General features: G+C 36.5%; 1 protein-coding gene and 1 long non-coding RNA gene across 2 annotated transcripts; both read left to right on the forward strand.

The window, feature by feature from the left end:
- The first annotated feature begins 1,583 nt into the window (after positions 1-1,583).
- Positions 1,584-4,787, forward strand: LOC108203447 (uncharacterized). Its single transcript, XR_001803392.2, has 2 exons — positions 1,584-2,417; positions 4,234-4,787. It is a non-coding gene; the product is annotated as an uncharacterized LOC108203447 (long non-coding RNA).
- Positions 4,788-11,949: 7,162 nt separating this feature from the next.
- LOC108192290 (M phase phosphoprotein 10) lies at positions 11,950-17,976 on the forward strand. Its single transcript, XM_017372450.2, has 13 exons — positions 11,950-12,698; positions 12,830-12,879; positions 13,992-14,115; positions 14,271-14,381; positions 14,464-14,601; positions 15,460-15,528; positions 15,639-15,680; positions 15,883-15,951; positions 16,187-16,258; positions 16,351-16,404; positions 16,525-16,666; positions 17,369-17,428; positions 17,514-17,976. The coding sequence occupies exons 1-13, from the start codon at positions 12,072-12,074 to the stop codon at positions 17,528-17,530; spliced, it is 1,575 nt and encodes a 524-aa protein (XP_017227939.1). The 5' UTR covers positions 11,950-12,071; the 3' UTR covers positions 17,531-17,976.
- The last annotated feature ends 4,076 nt before the right edge of the window (positions 17,977-22,052 follow it).

The raw sequence follows: 22,052 nt of genomic DNA on the forward strand, positions 1-22,052 counted from the left end.
CGGAAATACTATCAGTATGGTTTCCCGCCCGAACATATTCCTTCTTTCAAGTTTATGATGTTTTCTTTCAGTTATGTACTTTCTCTACAAATCAATAAAATGCTTGCCTTGACCTACAAATGGGTACAACTTCATTTTTTACTCAGCCCCGACCGAACCCGTATCTGGGGGCAACCTGATTAAGATACGGGTCCGAAGGGGGTTGACTTAAATATTTGTACTATTGTTTTTAGGGAAAATAGATTTTTTTGTCATTAATGAACTTATTATGTTTTTAAAAACTTGGCACTCAACTAAATTTTTTTCCTTTTAGTCACTGATGTTAGGTTTGGATTTGTTTTTAGTAACTTAGGTTCGCATATGATTATTAGCATTGTGATAATTTTTTGTAGCATCATTAATACATAGTGATAGTATATAATTTTTTGATAATCTGATGTATGTTTATATCTTTGTATATAGCAATAATAACATAAAATGAGGTGATATAATATTAAAATCAGGAAAAATCGTAATTAGCATTCTAGAAATTCATTAAATCATTAGTATGAAATCAATGACTTCAAATAATATATGCTCTTCATGATAAAATAAAGTCTAATTGAGTGATACGATGCATCATCTTTCACTATTAAAGTTTCAATCACCTAGTTCACCCTAAGATCTCTCTTAAATTTATCCTCATAATTTTTAATAACTTTATCTTATTATAATTTTCAAGATAAAGATAAATAAATAGAGAGGAAAACTTAATCTTCGATGATTTATGCGATTTTCTTTTTGTGTATAAAAATTCAAACAATAAATTTTTATTCGGAAGAAAAAATAAAATAATTTATGAGAGTACACTTTTAGAAACCGTAAAATGCGTGTTTAACTCTAATCACCGAAGATAAACGATCTTGAGTACATAAAAGTACTATATATAAAGATAGACATATATCAAATCATCAAAATATTACAAGTTATCACTATATTTTAATAATGGGAAAATAAATTTTTTTGTCACTAAACTTTATACCCTTTTAGAAACCTACCACCGAACTACTAATTGTCTCTTAATTAGCACTTAACTTAATTAATCATTGCAATTAACCATTCCGTTAATTTTCATTAACGTCTGTTAACTATGTTGTCCACGTGGATGGTGACGTGGCAACGACGCAAATTAAAATTAAAAATAAAATGAATATAACAGCTACTTAGCACAGTTTAAAAATAAAATGAATATAACAGCTAGTTAACAGACGTTAATGAAAATTAACGGAATGGTTAATTGCAATGATTAATTAAGTTAAGTGCTAATCAAGAGACAATTAGTAGTTCGGTGGTAGGTTTCTAAAAGGGTATAAAGTTTAGTGACAAAAAAATTTATTTTCCCTTTAATAATACTACAAAAAATTAATATAATGGTAATAATCAAATCCGAACCTAACTTTAGTGGGAAAAAAAATTCTGAACCTAACATCAGTGACTAAAAGGAAAAAAAAATTAGTTGAGTGGCAAGTTTCTAAAAACATAATAAGTTCGGTGACAAAAAAATCTATTTTCCCTTGTTTTTATCTATAATGGGGCCTGTGACGATCCGGATTTCAGAAATTATGTAATATATTTTATATTCATGATTTTAAAGAAAAGGAGGAATAAAAGTTTATATTTTATTCCAATTTGATGAGTTCTAAAATTATTTATTTAATTACTTTCCGGGTCAGTGGGATATCGAATATATTCTATTTATGTGATTATGTGAGTAATAAAAATTATGTGCAAGTTATGTGAAATTAATGTGATTAATTGTTAAATACACTTTATGTGTTTGTACCTTGTGTGATTTTAGTATTCAATGTATATTTTAAATTTGGGAAATATTATTTTAATATTGGAAAATATTTCTGAGCCTATGATATATTATCTAAAGTCGATCGGGCTTCCATACGAGATCAAGGCTAGAAGTTTCGATAAATATAGAATTATTTTCCTTAAAAAAATAAAACAATTTAATTATACAATTATTTTTATTAGAAAATAGATTGTACTACAATTGTACTACATAGATAGTACAAACCGAAAAAAAAAATGAAATGAAGTACATGGGTGGAGAGTCGGGGAAAAGAACGAGAAGCTGAGAAAAGAGATTGGGGAAAAAGGGGGTAAGCTAGGGTTTGTCAATTGATAGTGAGGAAAGGAGCAATCGGAGGGTCTGGTGTGGCCGGAAGGAGGCGGCGGTTGCCTTGCCGTCATTGAGGTCATTTGCTCCGGCGTCAGTGAGGCATGAAAGGTAGCAATCGGAAGCGGCAGTGTTGAGTTTCACGATGGGGAATGGGTTCACGGCGAGGAAGTCGCGGCGATGGCTGGGTCTGTGTATATATATGTGTGTATGTACATGTCTGTGGATGGAGACGCTGTTAGCAGTGATGGTGAGGTTATATGACCTTGTGTTTATATATGTGTGTTTCATCTAGTGCGTGTATATACATATGTGAGTATGCTGATTTGTATATTTGTGTATCGATATTTGATTTGTTTTGGTAGGGTGAGTACAATTACTATGTTAATTAGTAATAGTAATATAATTGGATGAGTTGGATCCTTTAATAACAAGAGTATATGATAGGATATCAAAGCTTTTGAATTGAGAATATATGTATGATTGTGATGATTGTGTATATATTTTGGAATGGTATTTTAAGAGTTAATGTAGTGGACTATAGATTTTAAACTATACAAAATCAAGCTGAAATTTCAGGCTGCTGCTGGTCTGATTTGTAGCACAGTTCTGAGCTCATTGAGTGAATTTATATGCTTAGTATTTCTGTGATAATGTGCTCCCTGAAGTCTAGAACAAGTACCAACAAGGATTTTAAAGTTTAGTTAATCGAGCTAAAAGTTATGGCGGTTTGAGTGGGGTAGGTGTGAGATGATATTTGTACTGTGATAATGCCTCTGTTTGGAATCATTTTCTGGGCAGCTTTTATTGTGTTTGAGCATTAAGTTCTTGTGGAATTATATGCTAAATTGAGTCTAGTTTATTCTCCGAAAAGAATTATAGCATTTAGATTAATGAGCAAGGAGTTATGATTATTTTAGCAAGGTATGCGCAGAATGCAAAACTGCTTCGATTTATGACTTTGTAAGTTATAGTTAAATTACTTGAACTTTGATTTTTAAGCCAAAACTTATTTTGTAGCTATTCATGGAGTCCAGGGAGGTCTCCTATAAATTTCAAGTAAAAATCATGTAAATTTGATTTATTAAAAATGTTTGATTGTCAGCAGCACAGATTTATGAAAATTCTGTTTTAAAGTCAAAAAGAGAATTATTTTCGCAAATTCAAATCTATGTGTTGAGCTGTGATTTATTCGAATATAAATGTGTACTAATGGTTATTGGTCAATAGTTGTTAATTTACTTGATTCATATATGTATATATTCTGAGGATATAGTATTCAAGCTGTTTTGATAAATTTTTTGGTGCCTTTGTGTAATGTTTGAAATGTAGTAATTCAAGAATCCAGAATATTTATGAATAAGTTTTGTGGATAGTTAAGTATTCTGAAACTGATTTATGATATAAGTTTTATGCTGACTTGGTGTAATAAAATGAGATTTTTAGATAAGAAATTATTTAGTATACTGTGATATTAAAGAAACATGTGTACAGATTATAGTTGAACAACATAGTATTTAGGTGGCAGACGATTTTTATAAAAAGTAAATTGGGACATACTATGGTTTTGATTTAAATCTTAATTTTGATATCGGTTCAGGATATGTGGATTGAGTAGCCAAGCTTTAAGGTAAATTGATGGGCATTGTCATTTTTTGAGGAAAGTTAATATATAAATCAATGAGTTATATTTGTGTTCAGAGTATTATTAGTTTGTAGTTGTTGAGTTGTTGGTTTGGAAACTTGTTGGGTTGATTATTGATACTAGATTAAAACAGGTGGATAGTCCGATAAATAGAGGAGATGCTGCCGAAATTTTGTTAGCAATTAAGGAGGTACTGTCAATGTGCTATTGGATAGTCATATATGTATAAATATTGATGCATATGAATTATCTGATACGTGCTGATATGACTATTTGTTCAACTATGTGACACTATGTGTATATATCATCAGTATATAGTATGTGGATTCAACGCGATGGGTAGAACTGGAGTTTCGATTTTATGATTTAGGCGACGATGTGGATTGTTCTTCGACTGAAGTATTATTATACTATCTTGTAGAACCGACCTAGACGTGCGTATCGAGGACGTTAATAAGTAGTCGAATTGCAAATCAAGTCGAATCTGGAATGATCTGATAAGACGAAGCTATGTCGTGGATGGAATCTTGTTAAAAGCAAAGCGAGAATAAACAGTATAGGAAAGGCTTTACTAGGTGATAGGAAAATAGGTTCTTTGAACAAGAAGGAAAGCGAATAAGGCAAGTAACTTTCCTCTCTCTCTCTCTCTCTCATGCAACTTATTGATGACTGATGATAAGTTCTGTCAACATGAACTACCTTTTGAATTATGAAAACCTGATTTCCTTTCTCATTGAATATGATGTCTCACTTTTGAATACAAGCTCTTTCATGATGATCATGCTCTTGTATCCGGTATATTGCTATCTTGAAATATCTTTCACTTGATCGAATGATGTTTTCTTTTCATGTACTTGACCCCACAAGAATATGACACTTGTTTCGGTAAATGAAACTAAGAATGATTTTAGACTTGCAAGTGATTGCAAGTGTCCTAATGATTTGAAAGGTTGGTAAGTTTAAAATAAAAGATGTTTTTTTTAAAAGAAGAAAGTTTTCCAATTTAATGGTTTTCCACGGAATTCTATTGATTGGAGGCGTAAGTGGTCGAGTAACGCCGGTCCAGCTATTTGATTATGAAGACCAGTGAGGGCTGGCACATTATGGAGACCAGTGAGGGCTGGCATTTGAAAGGCCAAATGATAGTTGCCTTTCGGGTACCCTATTCACGTCCAGAGGGGCTGTAAAGTCCGGTATGGGGATTGTACGTGGCTGATCACCCGTGCAATCCAGAGCGTTATACACTCCAATCGAGTAAAATGTTTTATGAAAATAAATGTCCATGTAATTGGACTATTTTGAAAATGAGGTGATTTTCGAGATTGAAAATGAAGCTTAAATGAATGGAGCGTTTTGAAAGAATATATTATGAAAAGGGAAATTATATGAAAGTTATGAGGAATGAATGGTTTTTATGAACTTATGGTTTATAAATTGGTTTCTTTGGAATGATCCTTAATTTTGGAACCTATGTTGAAAATTTTGTATCTTTGCTTATAATCAGAACCTCCTGTCTTATTCCGTTGAACCGTTGACTTATTTATTTACCATAGTTACTTGCTGAGCTTTTGTAGCTCATTCTGTTGTTTATCTAACCCTTTCAGCTAGATACAAAGATGGTTCGCCTGTTTGGGCTGCGCTTAAGAATAACGCTAGGCAAGGATTCCAAGTGAGTATGTCAGACCTCGATGGTCAGGTGAAGTATTTTGGAAGATGTCAAGGGAACTAGTTGTGATTAAGATAGTATAATTTTGATTCATATGTAAAGCGGATTTAAGTTTTGGTTATCAGTTATTCTTCTTGTCGAAGTTTATCTGGTAATGTAGAATATGTTGTAATAAGATTTATATTTTCGATTTTCTGATTTCAATACTATAGCCTGTATGCGATCCTGTTTTCAGGGGGTGAAATTGAATTCTACTTTAAATCATTTTAAAAATTTCCAGGTTTCGAAATAATTGCTTTTAGCTTCTTTTAAAAATACAGGTTTTAAATTATTTTTCTTTTAGTGGCTCCAAATCCAGACCCCCGGATTTGAGGGATGTCACAGGGCCGACTATCGATCATAACTCTAAACTATTAAAGATAAAAACAATCCCCAAATATTGGGGGAATCGATGACACTATACCGAAGCAAATTTTTTGTGCTAAAGACGTACAATGATCAAGAAAAACTGTTGTATGAAAGATTATCGGACATACAAATATCAAAAATAGACATGTATCGAGACTGACTGGTCGAAGACATACATTAAAAGAATAAAAACATGTATCGAGACCGATCGGTCGAAGACATACATTGAAAATTTATCGGAATTTAAGAAAACATGTAACAAGACTCTTCGGTCGAAGACATACATTGAAAATTTAGAAACATGTACCGAGACCGATCGGTCAAAGACATATATTGAAAATGAAAAGAATGTATCGAGATGCTTCAATTAAAGACATACATTAAACGATATCCAAATGGACCAAATCATGAAGGAACAAGCATTAAATATTCATAAAATAAAGCCCGAAGGCGAATTGTCTTTATAATAAAAGCCCGAAGGCAAACAGATTACAAGAAAAAGAAGTAAACTACTCCGAATAGTCAGAATCCGGGTCGGAAGAAACAACCAGAGGTTCGTCCGGGTCCTCACGGCCGACCGGATCCGAAGCCCCTTCGTCAAGAAGAAGGTTATGATCCAGCCCTTCCTTGTGGGCCCGTCGAACGGCCTCGTCATATCCAATCTCCAGGAACCGGTCTTCGGTCTTCTCCAGGAGCTTCTTGGCCTTCTCCTTCTTGCGAGCAGCTTTCAACGCCAAGTTCTGGCGTTGGACCCGCCTTGACAAGGTATCGATCTTCCCATGCAATCGGGATTCAGACTCCCGAAGCTCCTTCACATCCTGATGCGATGCGTCCAACTCCTTCTTCAGCGCTTCGGCGGAACTCTTAGCAAGATTGGCCCGAATGGTGAGGGCGTTGACCGCAGCCATCTGCTTTTGCATATCTTGGACTTTGTCGGTCACCGCCGCCGCCCAAGGAGAAGCCTGCACAAAACTAAACAAGTCAGAACAACATCAAACTCCTACAAATAAAGACAAAAAAATCTAAGCTTACCAAAAAAAAAGGAAACACATCAACTGCTCGCAAGCTTGCAGCGCCGTAGCCGACTCATAAGTCCTCCTGTCGGCCGGCAGGACCTGCGATCGACAAAGATCGCCAGAAATGTCTTTGATCCGGTCTGGAGCCAGGATCGCAATCGAGTCGGTCGACAAGACCGACCAATTTGGGACAGAAGGCCGAACTTCGAACGAACCGTCCGACCTTGTCCGCTTTCTCCCCGCTTCAGAGGCCGAGACTTCCTGAGCCTCCGAAGTCTTCTCAATCACCGCCGCCGGGTGACTTACTTCGGGCGTCTTTTCCTTCACGCTCCCCGAAGCGTCAGCAGTAACAATGGCGCTGACCGACGCCTCCGCGCGGGCCCTTGCTTCGGCCTCCCGCCTCGCCGCTTCCGCCTTCGCGGTCTTCCTCTTTAAGGCCTCGGTTCAGGAAAACACTGCGCAAAAACAAGCCAAGATTAAAACAACAGGACGAGTCAAGTATAGAAAATAAATTACCAAAAGAATGAAACACAAATGGAAAAAGAACGAAGGAATACCGTCACTACCCCAAAGAGTGAAGAGCCACTCCTTCTCCCTACTTGTACAGAGCGTAATCCTATTGGGTTCTAAGACTTTGTTAAGTTTCTCAAAATCCTCCAGATTTTTGCCGACAAGAGCGGGAGGAGTGATGATTGCGGGGTCGACCTCTCTCCACACCGCGAATTTGTGGATCGAGTGACCCCCTAGAAAGAACCACCTCTCGTGCGACCCCTTGTTGCTGCAGTTGGTCTCGCACTAGTTCGGTCGGCCTGTCCTGCGACCGATAGTGTAAAAGCCGTTGCTCTTAGCATTTTTCTTGAAATCATGATGATTCCAGAAAAGAGCCGACCGAGGGGTCACTCCGACCTGAAGATAACGGTGCTGGAAGACGTTGATATAAGTGAAGCCGTTGAGGTAATGCTGACCGATAGCTATTCCCGTTTGCTTCAACAACTTCTTCACCAAAGGAAGCATCGGAACTCGGTACCCGCATTTAAAAGCGTTTTCTGATATGCCCACGCAAAGGTGACCGTCCTCCGAATCAGGAGTATGATAGATAAGGTCAACTTGGGGATCGGGGGCGTAAATATCCCATGACTTGGGAATCTGATATTTTAGCCTAAATGACTTCTAATCGGCTTCGGTCAGAAGAGAGGGGTAGTTCGCCATCGGGAACTTCGACGCATCGCTGAAATGGGCCATGGCCGAGTAAGAGGAGCCCACGACACCGCCTGACCGACCCATTTGCCTGCAACGGATAAAGAGAAAACATTAGCCATGTACTCGGTAAATAAGAAAGAAAAAGAAGAAAAGAAAGCCCGAGTACAGAGGGCCGGATCGGGGCGGGCCGGTAGGGCTAAAACTAAACCTAACCCTAAGCAGCCAAAACAGCCAAAACAACAAAGTAACAATGGGGGTGTGAGCAACGGCAAAGCCCGAGTTGGAAACTCGAAAGCCATCCAAAAACCCTAATCAAAACCCTAATCCTAATCAACAACAGCCAAACAAGTTGCAAGATAACAAACTCGGCAAATGTACGACTGAAACCGCAAATACCAGAAGACAAATCACCGGGACCCTAAGATCTAAAACATGGCATCACACCCAAATAGAAGTTGCTATGAAGAAAGGAAACTTATTTGTTGGGTTGTAGTAGCGGAGACGGAAACGAACTCGGAAAGAATAATGTCGCCGGTCGCCAGTTCGCACTGGTGGAGCAAGAGCAAGAAAAGTTGGAGAAGATTTGGAAACGTTGAAGGGAGTTTGGAAATATAAAAAGAAAACAGAGTAATGATTCGTATTTATAAGCGTTGTGAAAAGGCGCGCCTTATTTATGGCACCCTTTAGAATGCACGGCCTAGATTAATCGCGAATCTCGAGATAACGCCAACCGTCGGAAGCCCACTCAGGAGCCGTTACGTATCGATCGGGTTGGACATTTGAATCAAGCCGAAGAGATGCCAGACGACCTCGCGACTTATCGCCTCCTCTGGTCGTTCAGCCAAACCATTCAGACTTCGGCCGCATTTAAATCCGATCGAAGGCTGGGGACATGTTAGAGGATAAGGCCCTTCGGCCCAATATGCCAAGGCCCAAGAAGTCCAGCCCACCATTTAAACTCCAACGTTACCATTGTAACGGTCGAAGGCGGGAATCATGCCCCATTAAAACGCCATTACCCTCCTCCCACGTCGGGCGGGACCGTTACCCATCTCAACAATCTCCTCCCCCCTATAAATATCGGTAAAAATATGGGTAAACTCAATTATTCATTTACACACATACATACTTTTACGCTTGCAGTTCTCTAAATACACCTTTGAGCCACTAACGTATTCTCACGCCGGAGGTGAATCGGGGGGACAATCCCTCGCATTCTTCTCTATTTTCAGATCACTCACGAGGCTTCGGTACCGGCAGAATCTTGGCTCTAACAGAAAGCAGGTGTGGCAAGTTATTGCAAATATTGTTAATGATGTTCGGAGAAAATTACAGGGTTTACACAAGTGGTCAATTCTTCAAGAGTGCGAGAGGAGCTTTCGAGGTGGGACATTTTTATTGAGCGGCCTTCAATCCAAAATTAATTCTGTATGGGAAGCTGGTGTGTTTTTTCGATGGTGTTAGTTCGTTCGCTTAGTTTTTGCTTGTTGTGGTGCTTTTTCTTATGCCACCTGGGTAGATTTGGGGCCTGGTTTGAAGATGTTAGTAGTTACGGCGGTGTAGTTAGTGTTCATGGTCAGGCCTGGGAGTTTTTTGCTTGTATGGTCTTGTGTTTTTTTTTGTCTGAGCGAGTTGGCAAATTATTCAGGGGGTCCTGTGCTTCATTTTTCTTGGTGGCTTGCTTTGCATGTGTATGGCATTCGTTTTTTGCCTTCGGATATTTTGAGGATCTGTTGTTTAAAGGTTCGAGCCGTTGGTGATTGTGGTGGGGTCTGGGAGTTTTGTTTTGGCTCGAGTGTTATATGGTTACTGTGGGGTTGGCTCTGTTGGTTGGAGTCACGGTGGCGCTTATTTTTATTTCAGATATTTTTATACTATTTCATTAGGTGGAGGTTTTGTATTTTTTTATTTCTTTTTATTTCTAGTAGTTGTTGATGGGGCCTCTTTGAGCTTGTTCTAAAAGGTCTTTTGTTTGGGAGGAGTCCTCTCTTTGTATATATCTCTTTTCAGATATAAAATCATACGAGGTGCCGTCCTCATTTACCCAAAAAATAAAAAAACCAATCTTCGATAATGCCACCCCTACATAACCCAATGATGAAGTTGAAGAGCATGTGTTAGCATACCACCAAGGCATAACCCTTGCTTGTGAGAATTTGGATTCTATGATGAATACAGCCCGGCTCCAAACTGTTCTTGAAGTCAGCAACCGGCCTGCACCCTTGTTATTATTCAGCCCGGAAAGAGATATCCTCCTTTTGATAACCTCAAGCCTGGGCAAGCCATTCCCGGTACTTTCAATCCAGTACGGTAAGGTGTAACTATCTCTTACCCTTCATCCGTTCAACCTAGAGATTCTCAACTTTTACCAAATTGCCGTGATGTAGCTGACCCCGTACATACTCCACGATCTTCATTTGTCCGTATATACTAGTGATGAAAGGAAAATTTAATTAGATAAATTTTAACTTCTTAATTTATAATCGTTTAATTTCTAATTAATATTAATTTAATAATTTAATAATTAAATCTATACTATACTATAATAAGCCAACACATGTATAATTTGTAGTCGTACAAAATTTTGGTTTGGTCATCTCATTTGTAACTACAAGTCTGTCACTTTAAACTTCTCTTACTCTTACAATATTAGGGCTGTTTAACGAACAGAGCTGTTCGCGAACAAGCTCGAGCTCGGCTCGTTAAGTTAACGAGCTCGAGCTCGAACACAAAAAATTGTTCGTTAAGAAAACGAGCTCGAGCCGAGCTTTTAGTATGTTCGGCTCGAGCTCGGCTCGTTAAAACTCGAAAAAAAGCAATATTTTCATAATAATTTCGTAATATATATATGTTATTAAACGCCGAATTCAACATATAATATATCAAATCGATCATAAGAATATCAACTATAATATGGTACCATCAAAACATGCAAAAAATTTTATTTGGCTTACTATTTTAAGAGTAAAGTAGCGGTTTGACCTTATTTTTCTCTGGCTCGGCTCGGCTCGGCTCGTATGTGTTCGTGAACAAGCTCATGTTCGGCTCGTTACTTATCGAGCTTGAGCTCGAACACACTTTTTTATTCAATAAGAAAGCTCGGCTCGGCTCGGTTCGATAGGAAAAAATTTAAAGCTCGGCTCGACTCGGTCAAAACTCGGCTCGGCTCGGTTCGTGAACAGCGTGTTACAATATTAAAGAGTTTTAAAGGCTAGTCTATACTATATTATAATAAGCCAACATGGGTATAATTTGTAGTCCAAAATTTTAGTTATAATTTTTGGTTTGGTACTCTCCTTTTGATAGTACAAGTCTACAAATGTGGAGTCTATTAGTATTATATTGTTAAACAGTTTCAAATACTAAAAACACTCATAACAATACATTATCATATAATATTTCATTAAAAAAATTATAATGATGTTATAAATAAAATTATAAATATACAATTTTGAATATATTTTTTTAACAAGAAGCTCATATAATCTTTTTAATTTTAACGTGTTCTATTTCAATATAAACACGAACCATTACATAACTCTTTCTAACTCTAATCTTAAAAGTTATTGTTGTCAAAAAACCAAGATTATAAAATTTCGATTGATTAGATTACTGAATCTTTCAAAGGTATTACACGATCGGTTATGTTTGAAAAAGATTTGAATTCTCTGATGTTTTATTTTTAAATTTACGTGTACTAAATTCGGATTAAATGTACTAATATATATATAGTCAGTTAAATAATATAATTTAATCAAAGTTCAATCCATTAATACTAAAATACTAATAAAATGATGTTAAAATTTAAAATATAAATAATAAATTACGAAACGGGTTAAAGGATAGTATAGAAAAAACGGGAAAATGGAGTTGAGCAGCAGTCCGGCCCGTATCTCTCCTAAACCCTAACAAAGTCCTCCAAAACCCCCAAACCCTCCCCTTCTCTTTCTCCCCCCAACGTTCCCCAATATGACAACCACCGCTCCTCCAAACGACGCCGTTCCGAGCCTCGGCAACGTCCTGGACCGTTTAAAATCCACAGCGCCGCCTCTGTTCTTATCCCCATCGCCTGAACTCGCCGAGTCAGCTCGGTCCGCTTCAAAACATTTATTCAATCTTCTCAAACCCTACGCTCCTAAGTCGCCGTTTGATTCTCTGTTGACTGATGGATTTGATGCTGAGCAGATTTGGCAGCAGATTGACCTGCAGACTCAGCCTTTGCTTTCTAGTTTGCGTCGCGATGTGAAGCGGTTCGAGAGGGATGAGGGGGAGATTAGAGGCTTTTTTCAGGTGGAGAAAGAGAGAGAGAATGTGGATGTAGAGAGAGAGAGTGAGGAGGTGGAGAGAGAAAGCGAAAGCGAGGAAGAAGATGAATTGGAATTGAGTGAGTTAGAGAGTGAGGAAGAGGAGGAGAGAGATGGAGAGGGAGAGGGAGTGGAAGATAAGTTTTTGAAGATTAAGGAATTGGAGGAATATATGGAGGATGACGAGGCGAGGGAATACGGAGTTAAGAAGACGAAAAAGAAACAGAACGACGAACTTGTTGATGATGATGATGAGGAGATTGACGAGGATGACGACGATGAGGATGATGAGGTGAGGATAATGAATGTGATGTGTTTTATATTTAAAAATGATTGATTATTATTTTCCAAAAGGGTTTCTTTTTGGCGGAAACTGGTGTGTATCTGATAATTCGGCCAATGTTTTGTATTTGGTTATTGTAGCTTGGACTCCTGGGAGTTGATGTTGGTGAGGATGATGAGGATGATATCAGGTTTTGTTATCTGCTCTTTGCGGCTATACTGATTTCTTTGATTATTTTATTGTTTTGTAAATGGAAGACTGGAATTTACTGTTTGTTATCAAATTGTATTTATATAATTAAATGTAATATTTGCTACTGTTTGAGGTTGAGTGATACAGTGTTGTTTAAGATGTGCGGTTCACTTTTGGTAGGATAATTATTTAAAAATATAATGTTAAATTTGAAATAGAACTAATGTTTTACTAATTAATTGTCTACATGCTACACTTGTTCTGAGGTCCGCGCTTTCATCAGGCAAGATGTTCAACATGCAAATATAAAGTTGTTTCACATACAACTTGGAGATTTAGGCTATCTGCTTATCATCCATTTAGGGAGTTAAAGTAGTCTTCAAGCAGGAGAAATCAGATCATTGTATGTATTGATAGTTCATAAGTGCCTATGGGCAACACAAAAATTATAATATTATATATAAAAAAATGTGAAGTAGGGACTAGGGTGAATTATCTTTTAAAGATTCTATACCACTAGGTTCCTCATTGCAATCTGCTGGGATACTAACAATGGTTTTGGTTGTGTGCTTGTGAGGTTTATTTATATTGTTGATCAAACATACAACTATTATTCTGCTTAGTTTATATACAATTGAGCTAAATTTCCAAAAGATGTGTATAAATGAGTTTCTTTAATTATCATATCAAGTTGCATTTCCCACAAGGTGCAAGCAGTAATTGTTTATTGACCAAACATAGGGCACATATTAGGTGGTTGTACATATTAGTTTGAAGGAACCTAAGAAGTGGAATTAGCTTGTTTATAGAGAGATCATAGTGATATAGTGATTCTGCATTTTCCTGTTCTATCTACAGCGGGAGAACATGTCAAATATAAGTCGCATCAAATATGTATACATTGTCAGCCACATCAATTTATTAATTTTTCTTTATTTTATCTTTCCTTTGTTCAGTGTCTTTCAGCTTGGTTGTTTTACTGTTTACTAATATATTTTGATATAATTATATTATAGAATCTCAATTTTTTTTTTGAATCAGTTTTTCACATCATCGATTTTGTTTTTTTCCTTCAATATGGTTTCATTCTCTGAAATCTGCTTCTTGCAGGTATGAGGATTTTTTTGGAAGTCAAAAGAAGGCTGCTCCAAAGAAAAAATCCAAACGTGATGATAAATTTGATGACACTGACTCCGCTGACGAAGAAATGGATGTTATGAATGAGGATAATAAGGTTGTTAACTCATATATATATGTTATAGCTATTCACTTCCCCTTTTTCTTCCACTCCTTCCCCCTCTCATCAAATTGGATTATCTGACACTTATAAGATGGGCGTATGTGTATTGGATACTTACTAAAGTAGGTTCAATACTGTTTTTTGAACAGAAAGGCAAAACTCTTTCGACTTATGAGAAGCAGCTTGAGAAACAGCGTTCTAAGATAGAGGAAATGGAGAAAATGAACTTGGAACCGAAAACTTGGACAATGGCAGGAGAGGTAAGTACCTATGAATTTTGAGTTGGTGATGCCATGTTAGTAGAAAAGCAAATTGCATCTTGATTAATGATTTTGAAAATAGGTTACTGCTGCAAAAAGGCCGAAGAATAGTGCATTAGAGGTTGATCTTGATTTTGAGCACAATGTGAGACCTGCCCCTGTTATAACAGAGGAGGTTACTGCTGACATTGAAGAATTAATTAAGAAACGTATTCTTGAGGTAATCATTCATGATATTTTCTTTTATTATATGGCTAGTTTACATGAGATTCAAGTAACAAAGAAAATGTTTTTCTAAATGCTGTGACTTTTAAGTTCTAACATTCTGGAACAATGAAGTAATATTCGGTTTGTAAATGTGTTTTCACTTTTTCAAGTTGCCTTTGGTGTTCTTTTTAGGAAATGACAAATTTTTATGTATACGCGAGGGCATTTCTTGTACTTATATCTTTCATCCTTCTCTGTAGTAATGTTTGCATTCTGGCTTGTCCACTAGTTGTATATGAAATGTGTTGCTGTAGAGGCATGATGAAAGAACTGCAAATAATATCAAACATTAAAATTTCAGGCTGAGGGATGACTTCTAGACTCTAGTCATTCATAATGCTTTAATTGTCTGTTAATTTATTTGGATATTGAGCTGACCTTTTATTTGTATCGTCAAAAATTCTTCTACATTAAATTTATTTGTAATATTTTATATATTGGGTGAAGCTAAGATGAAGCATAGATTATGAATTAAAAAATTGGATCATTCTTAAATACTAAAAAAATATAAACTTTGAATTAAGAAGATGCAGCGTGTTTATTTCTGATCAGTATGTATCAAAGAGAACACAAATATTTAGCACTAGGAGTTTCTTTATGTTCTCTTTTTATGCAATTTTTTGTGGTCATTATAAAGTGTTAATACTCTACCCCCTCTCTCTCTGTCTCTCTGTCTCTCTCTCTCTCTCCCCTCTCCCTGTCTCTCTCTCTCTCTCTCCCTCTCCCCTGCTCCATATTTAATTATGTATGTACTTCCTCAATGTATATGCTCCCATATAAATATATGTATATTCTTATTTTAAATTATTAGGGGAGCTTTGATGATGTTGAGAAGGCTCCTACGTTGCCATCTATGGCACCAAAGGAAATCAAGGATCTGGTATGTCCTGTCTTGAAAGTCTACACAAAACAAAGTGATTTTCGTCTCAACTGAATTTTTGATGGATGTAGATAATAATTATTTGGCGTTTCTTTTAAAAAAATTTGCAGGACGAGAATAAGAGCAAGAAGGGGCTTGGTGACATTTATGCTGTAAGTATATACATTTTTGTTATCCACTGAAACGATGATATAGGTTTCACATGCTTTGCCTTTCAGTTGCATATATTGTTAAATAGAACGCAAAGTCTTGCCATTTTTGTAATAAATCCTTTTGTATATATTTCAAAGCTGATGATGTTATAACAACTGAACATGTATTAAAGATGTTTTTTTTTATCTTATACCAATGCAGGATGAATATGTCCAAAAGACTGGTTTGGTTTCAACAGCTTTATCCTTTTCAGATGAGCAAAAGAAGGAGGTGCAATTTCATTTTCGTTTCTCACCTATAGGTTATTTAGTGTATATATGAGATAGTCATGTAGCTGAAAAGTTCAGGTTTAGTCTCTTAATTTTATAGTAAAATATGTATTAAAATTGTGGCTTATACTTATTGCTACATTCTTACATCTCACCTTTCTAGTGTTACAAAGCACAGCATTTTTATTACTTCCTGTCATGGATAAAAATCCCCTTTATATTTGTGTTGTTTTTAGGCAAGTACGTTGTTTAAGAAATTGTGCCTGAAGTTAGATGCTCTATCTCATTTCCATTTCACTCCAAAGCCGGTATGTATTTTGTTCAACTACTATTACATAGATGCATGTACAGTACTAGAATTTTTTTTGAACATACTTAGATGAAATATATAATTGGGCAGGTTATAGAAGATATGAAGATACAAACCAATGTTCCTGCTCTTGGTATGGAAGAGGTAAAACATTTGTCTTATTTTTACTGAAATAGACTTGTATCTCTGGGTACTATGGTACTGGCTGAAGTACTAAGCCTAGAAACATTTAAAGAAACTTGCATAATGCTGTTTTATTGGCAGATTGCACCCCTTGCAGTCTCTGATGCTGCTATGCTGGCTCCAGAGGAAGTATTTTCTGGAAAAGGAGATATTAAAGAAGAAGCAGAATTAACACAAGCCGAGAGAAAGAGAAGGAGAGCTAACAAAAAAAGGAAATTTAAAGGTAAGCACAGTGTCTGAGGCTTTTGAAGGAACTAGAATCATGAAAACCTGAATATGCCTGCCCTTGATATAGCAATGTGGTTTTAATTAATACTTGATATTTGCTATTAAGGCATGAATAATTTGCTGTCAGGTTCTTGACTCATTGTACTTGCTGAAGCATTTATTAGTAGTTTCAGTGAGCATTGCATCCCTGTATGTAATGCCATGAGTACTTAGGACATACACACCAACTATATTAATATTCAGTATCTGAATTCATCTATGCTAAATTGAAGATGCTTAGCATAAAGCCATGAACCAGCAAATCTAAGTATACTGCTGTCTAAGTCATGCTTTGATCAAGGCCACACAAGTCCTTTACAAACCAAACTTACCCAGTTTATCTCGCTTGTAGAGTAGGGGCTGGAAGTCTAAAATGTACGTAGACCTTGTCTCTTCTCTAAAAGACTGACTACTTTCAATGAGATCAATGACTTATAATCCGTCCTCTACAGTTGAATCGATTTTTTTGAGATTTGATACAGATGGGCTCTCTGAAAATGTAAACCAAATAATGAATTGTGGGCAAAGGTGTAAAAGGTTTCAAGTGAATGAGACGCTATTATTAGTTGCAACTTGCAAATTACAAATATTCCTCAAACATGTTCATAAATCTTTTTCGTTCAGCTCCTGGCTAACTCTGGGTACATATGATTTACAGCTGAAGCAGTTAAAAGGATGGGAAAGAAACCGCGTGAAAGTACATTGCAAGACGGCGAAGGTGATCATTCATCTTAGTTTTTTTGGTCTTTCCTGTATAACTGAAACAGAGATGTAACAATTAGGACTTTCTTTTTTCTCTACAGGAAAGGATAAATTGTGAGTGTTGAGTGATCTTTCAGCAAGTGGCATGCTAATTATCCTCCGTTGAAACCTCTGTTATTCATTTATGGATCGAGTCTGATGCTCACAATTCAGAGTAGGAAGAGAGAGAAGGATAATTGAGGTTGATAGGATTTGTGACGGTGAAGAAAGGGTACAAGCACAGACCATCCTGGACTCTTGCTTGCTGGTTCCATTTTAGTTAAAATTTTTGAGCTTGGGGAGTTGTAGATTATCATAGATTTACCTTGTACAAGCCTTTACTATATATGTGACTTGCGGAAACATTTACAGTTCAGATGGAGTTTTATAGATAATAGGAACACGATGCTTATCATTGTCAATGGCAGGTGCCCTCTATCAATGTAACTGGGAATCCGCGTTCAGAATTTGCCAAGGTTTGTTGGATTGTAAAATCGAAAAAGCAGCTGTTCATTAAAGGTTTAAGTCTTTGTTTCCCGCTTTTATAATCAGAACTATTCTGCACATAATCCAGTGATAAACTCTGAAGTGTTTGCTCCTCGAAAACTTGATATGCAATCCAATTGGGGATTCTAATATATAAAAAAATCAAGTTGTAGGAGTTTAACGACCCAACCCAATTTAATCGGGTTTTTAAATTCTCAACCCAAACTATAAGAATTAAATTCATAATCCAAAACAATTTGTATTACTTCGGTTCGGATCGGTTTGTGTATACAAAATGAGTTAAGCACTATAACATCTTAAAAAACCCGCACTACTTACCAAAACAATTAAAGCTCGATACCAAGTTAAGTTTGATACCAGAAACTTCAGAATTACAACAATAAATTTAAGAATTAAGTTGAATAGAAACAATTAGTAAAGCACAACAATTAGCAAAGCACAACAAATCAATAAATTAGTTAAATGGACTATGCTAACATTTATGGGTTACCGGGTTGGGGTGAATGATTTTTATATGTAATTTAATATTTTTTAATGGGGTTAGGTTGGATCGGTTAAAAAAACCCGAAATCCGTGTCCAACCCAATTAAATCGGGTTACTTATTTTTTAATCCAATTATCAATCGGGTCAAAAAAGTTCAGATTGGTTCGGGTGAAATATGGTCGATTTGGGTTGGTTCGGTCGGTTTCACCGACCCGTGTACACCCTAGTACTTCCTGTATAAATATACTAGCTTATATTATATATATAGACTTCGCGACATTATAAACATGGGTAGATAACATAATACAAGGGAGACTAAATTTTTTCAGAAAGAAACAAACAGCAACATACCATTTGGGAAGTCTCTGATATCCGATATCTATCACCAAAATTAACATGGCCTTGATACAGTATCAAGGCACGTGACAATTTGATGACTTATTTTTTGAGATGAGCGGAAAATCAATCGAATACACCCCTTAAATTTCAAAAATAAACGAGGCATCAGATGCAAATTTAGCACCTGTGAGTGAAATAAGGACATTTACTCGTTGAATAGTCCAAATTTCATTTCATTCCTCACATTTCCATGTGCTAAATGGAATGTGATTCCTTGCTATACATCAAAACGTCAGTTTCTGCGGTTTTTGGGATGGTACGAGATGGATAACTATAACCCCAGTAAGGTTTGGCTCTTTGCAAATTTTAGCCGGAACTGTGGCTTGATTCGTCGCCTTAGCTGGTCTTGAACAAGTTGTTCTGGAAAATAATGTGTATCAAATGCACCCCACAACTCTCCACCTTAGTCATGCCATTACCCAGAAAAGAAACGTAAACGCTATCTCCACTTTTGATGAGATGTCTTCTCCGCTCATGCTTTCTACTACCGCCTGAATTTCATCCACTATTATATCAGGTGCACGTATGGCATGGTACCTTTTACTACACCTTGTTTCGTTACTAATAACAGCTGTAAGGACTGAAGAAACATCAGCTGTTCTGCATTTATAAACAACCCAGAAAGCAACACCAAACAAGTTGTCTCCAAAGCTTGGTGGGATGTCGAATGAGACTGCAGACCGAGTTTTATAGGTGAACCATTCTGCGACCTCCCTGTTTGGCAGAGTCGCGTGAAATGTATAGACTTGTCCTACCTTTAACAATAATTACAATGTCAATAGATAATAGAGAGATGCAAGTGTGGCTTCACTGTAATTTTTGCTAGGGAGTGACAAACACAAACCAACCATTAGGGAAGTCTCTTTCAAATTAATTGATTTCATATTGCTGCACCGACTAAGAGCCTGTTTGTTTGTCTAGGTTTAAAGCCCCGGCGTTTAAGTCATTTTCGATTTTAAGCTGAAAAATGTCTGTCTGTGTAATAAGTAAGAAGTCGGAAAAAGTTAAAAATAAGCTAGAAACTGGAAGTTAGTTTGATGTACTTTTTCTAGTGACTTGATTTTTTTAAATTTTTTTGATAAAAATTACCTATAAGACATCACTTTTATTTTTATTGTTATATTTTAAATAACTCATAAGTCATTAATAAGTCAACCCAAACAGACATTATAAGCTCCGAGCTTATCTCATAAGTCGCGTTAAGTCATAACTTATAAACTCAGTCAAACGGGTTATAAATGAAAATCTTCTCAATTCGTTCAACACTAACAGTTCTGGTACATCTTCAAGTCTTGGTCATTCATCAACTTTGAGTTGTTCAAGATGAGGAGGAAGGTGCGGGAGTGACTGAAGGCTGATGTACCTCCCTATATCCAAAATTTTCAACTGCTTCATGCTGGATAACTCGGGTAGCTGTTCCAGTGTTGTATAGTTAAAAAGACGCGAGTACTTTAGATTTAAAAGAACGGTTTTTCTGTGGTGTGCCCATGGGCACACACTAAGCGCTAACTTTCATGAGTATGGTGCATTTTTATTGGTCCTCCAATCATAAATATGGATGGCCCCCCTGCATTTGCACCAAGTCCACCAATAAAAACCCACCAAACTCATCAAAGTTAGTGTTTATTGTGTGCCCTTGGGCACACATTAGAAAGACCCTTAAAAGAATTTCCAGAATGGAGGACCGATACATGTAAACACAGCTATGTAAGATCTTCAAGGTTGTGAAGCTTGAAAGTTTTAAGGGTTCGGGTGAAGAGACACTCTGGTCATCATCGATAATATATAATATCTCTAATGAAGAGAAACTTTGAATCAGCGGCAGCCATAATCTCATATCACATCTCAGACTTAAAATCTTTCAACTTCATGAATTTTACTGCATTAGGCGAATCAGTTTTACTGTTTTCTGATGCAATCAGATTCAGTTTTGTCAGTGATGTAAGATTCCGCTTGCTACTGGGCATATAGTTAGGCCTCGTGAGAATGTGGCCATTCACTTCCAGTACTTGTAACTTACGAAGTAGTCCAATAGAATCCGGTAATTCTACAATCCCTGTAAAATGCATATTTATCTCTTTTAAGTATTGCATCTTTAGCAACTGCTCAGGCAACTGCTTCAGCATTACAAAAACCCATATTCAGTATTCGAAGAGACTTTAGCTTCCAAATGCTGTTTGGAAGAGCAGTGATGTTTGTGCAACAATACAGTTGCAGATGTTCCAAATTAATCAGCTGTCCAGAGGATTTTGGCAGTTTCCTGATTGCACTACTACTTGCATCAAACGCCCTTATAATGGAGCGGGTTTATAATGTTTCGGAATCAAAACATTTATCTATGAAACAGTTTTGTAGATATTCGGTATATCTACACATAATTGATTAAGCAGGTTTGCATCTTTTGTTGTAATAATAATTCTACTTCCCGAGTCAAACAGACTGTGAATCCTTAAAAGAATTCCAAATATATTGATTTGTGCAAATCATCCAAAACCATGAGAGCTTCTTGGAACTAAGAATCTGTCTCAATTGTCTTATTCCACTTTCAATATACTGGACATCATTCATTCATTTGACTCCATACTTCACAATTTCTTCAACGGAGACAGATTCATTCCTGCTTGTTTTAATTATACAGGATTGTAATTCTATTATTGAAATGATCAGTTTAGCAGAGAAGAAGAAGGTGAGACATTAGAAGAGGAGATGAGAAATTAGAGTTAGAATATCTTTATTCATATCGATGCTCATATTATTACAACTTATCCTGGTTTTATATCCTGTGATACAAAAGAAATGTATCAATCACAGTGATATTTGAGCCCGACACAATTAAGAAAAAATCAACAGCCTTTTCAAGGATTACTATTATTTATTTAACTCACACTACATACCATATTTATTCTTCACACACTCAAATACCATAACATACCCTTCTTCTATAGCAGACTTGCCCCAAGTCTAGTCAATTCCTGCTGCATGACAGAATTCCGGAAAAACTGAGACATAAAGACCGCAGCTCTTTCCCAAGAATGCTCATAACTAGAACTATCAGACCATTGATTCAAGTACTCGACCGCAGCTTTATTATGTAATAGACGCATATATTTGATGTATATTTCTCAGCCTATAATTAGGGAATCAGTATCATCATCTAGCAGATTTGTAGGCATTCAATTATATTGTATCCATATGTGAATATGCTTGTAAC

This window comes from Daucus carota, chromosome 4 (assembly GCF_001625215.2).
Source record: "Daucus carota subsp. sativus chromosome 4, DH1 v3.0, whole genome shotgun sequence".
Taxonomy (NCBI): domain Eukaryota; kingdom Viridiplantae; phylum Streptophyta; class Magnoliopsida; order Apiales; family Apiaceae; genus Daucus; species Daucus carota.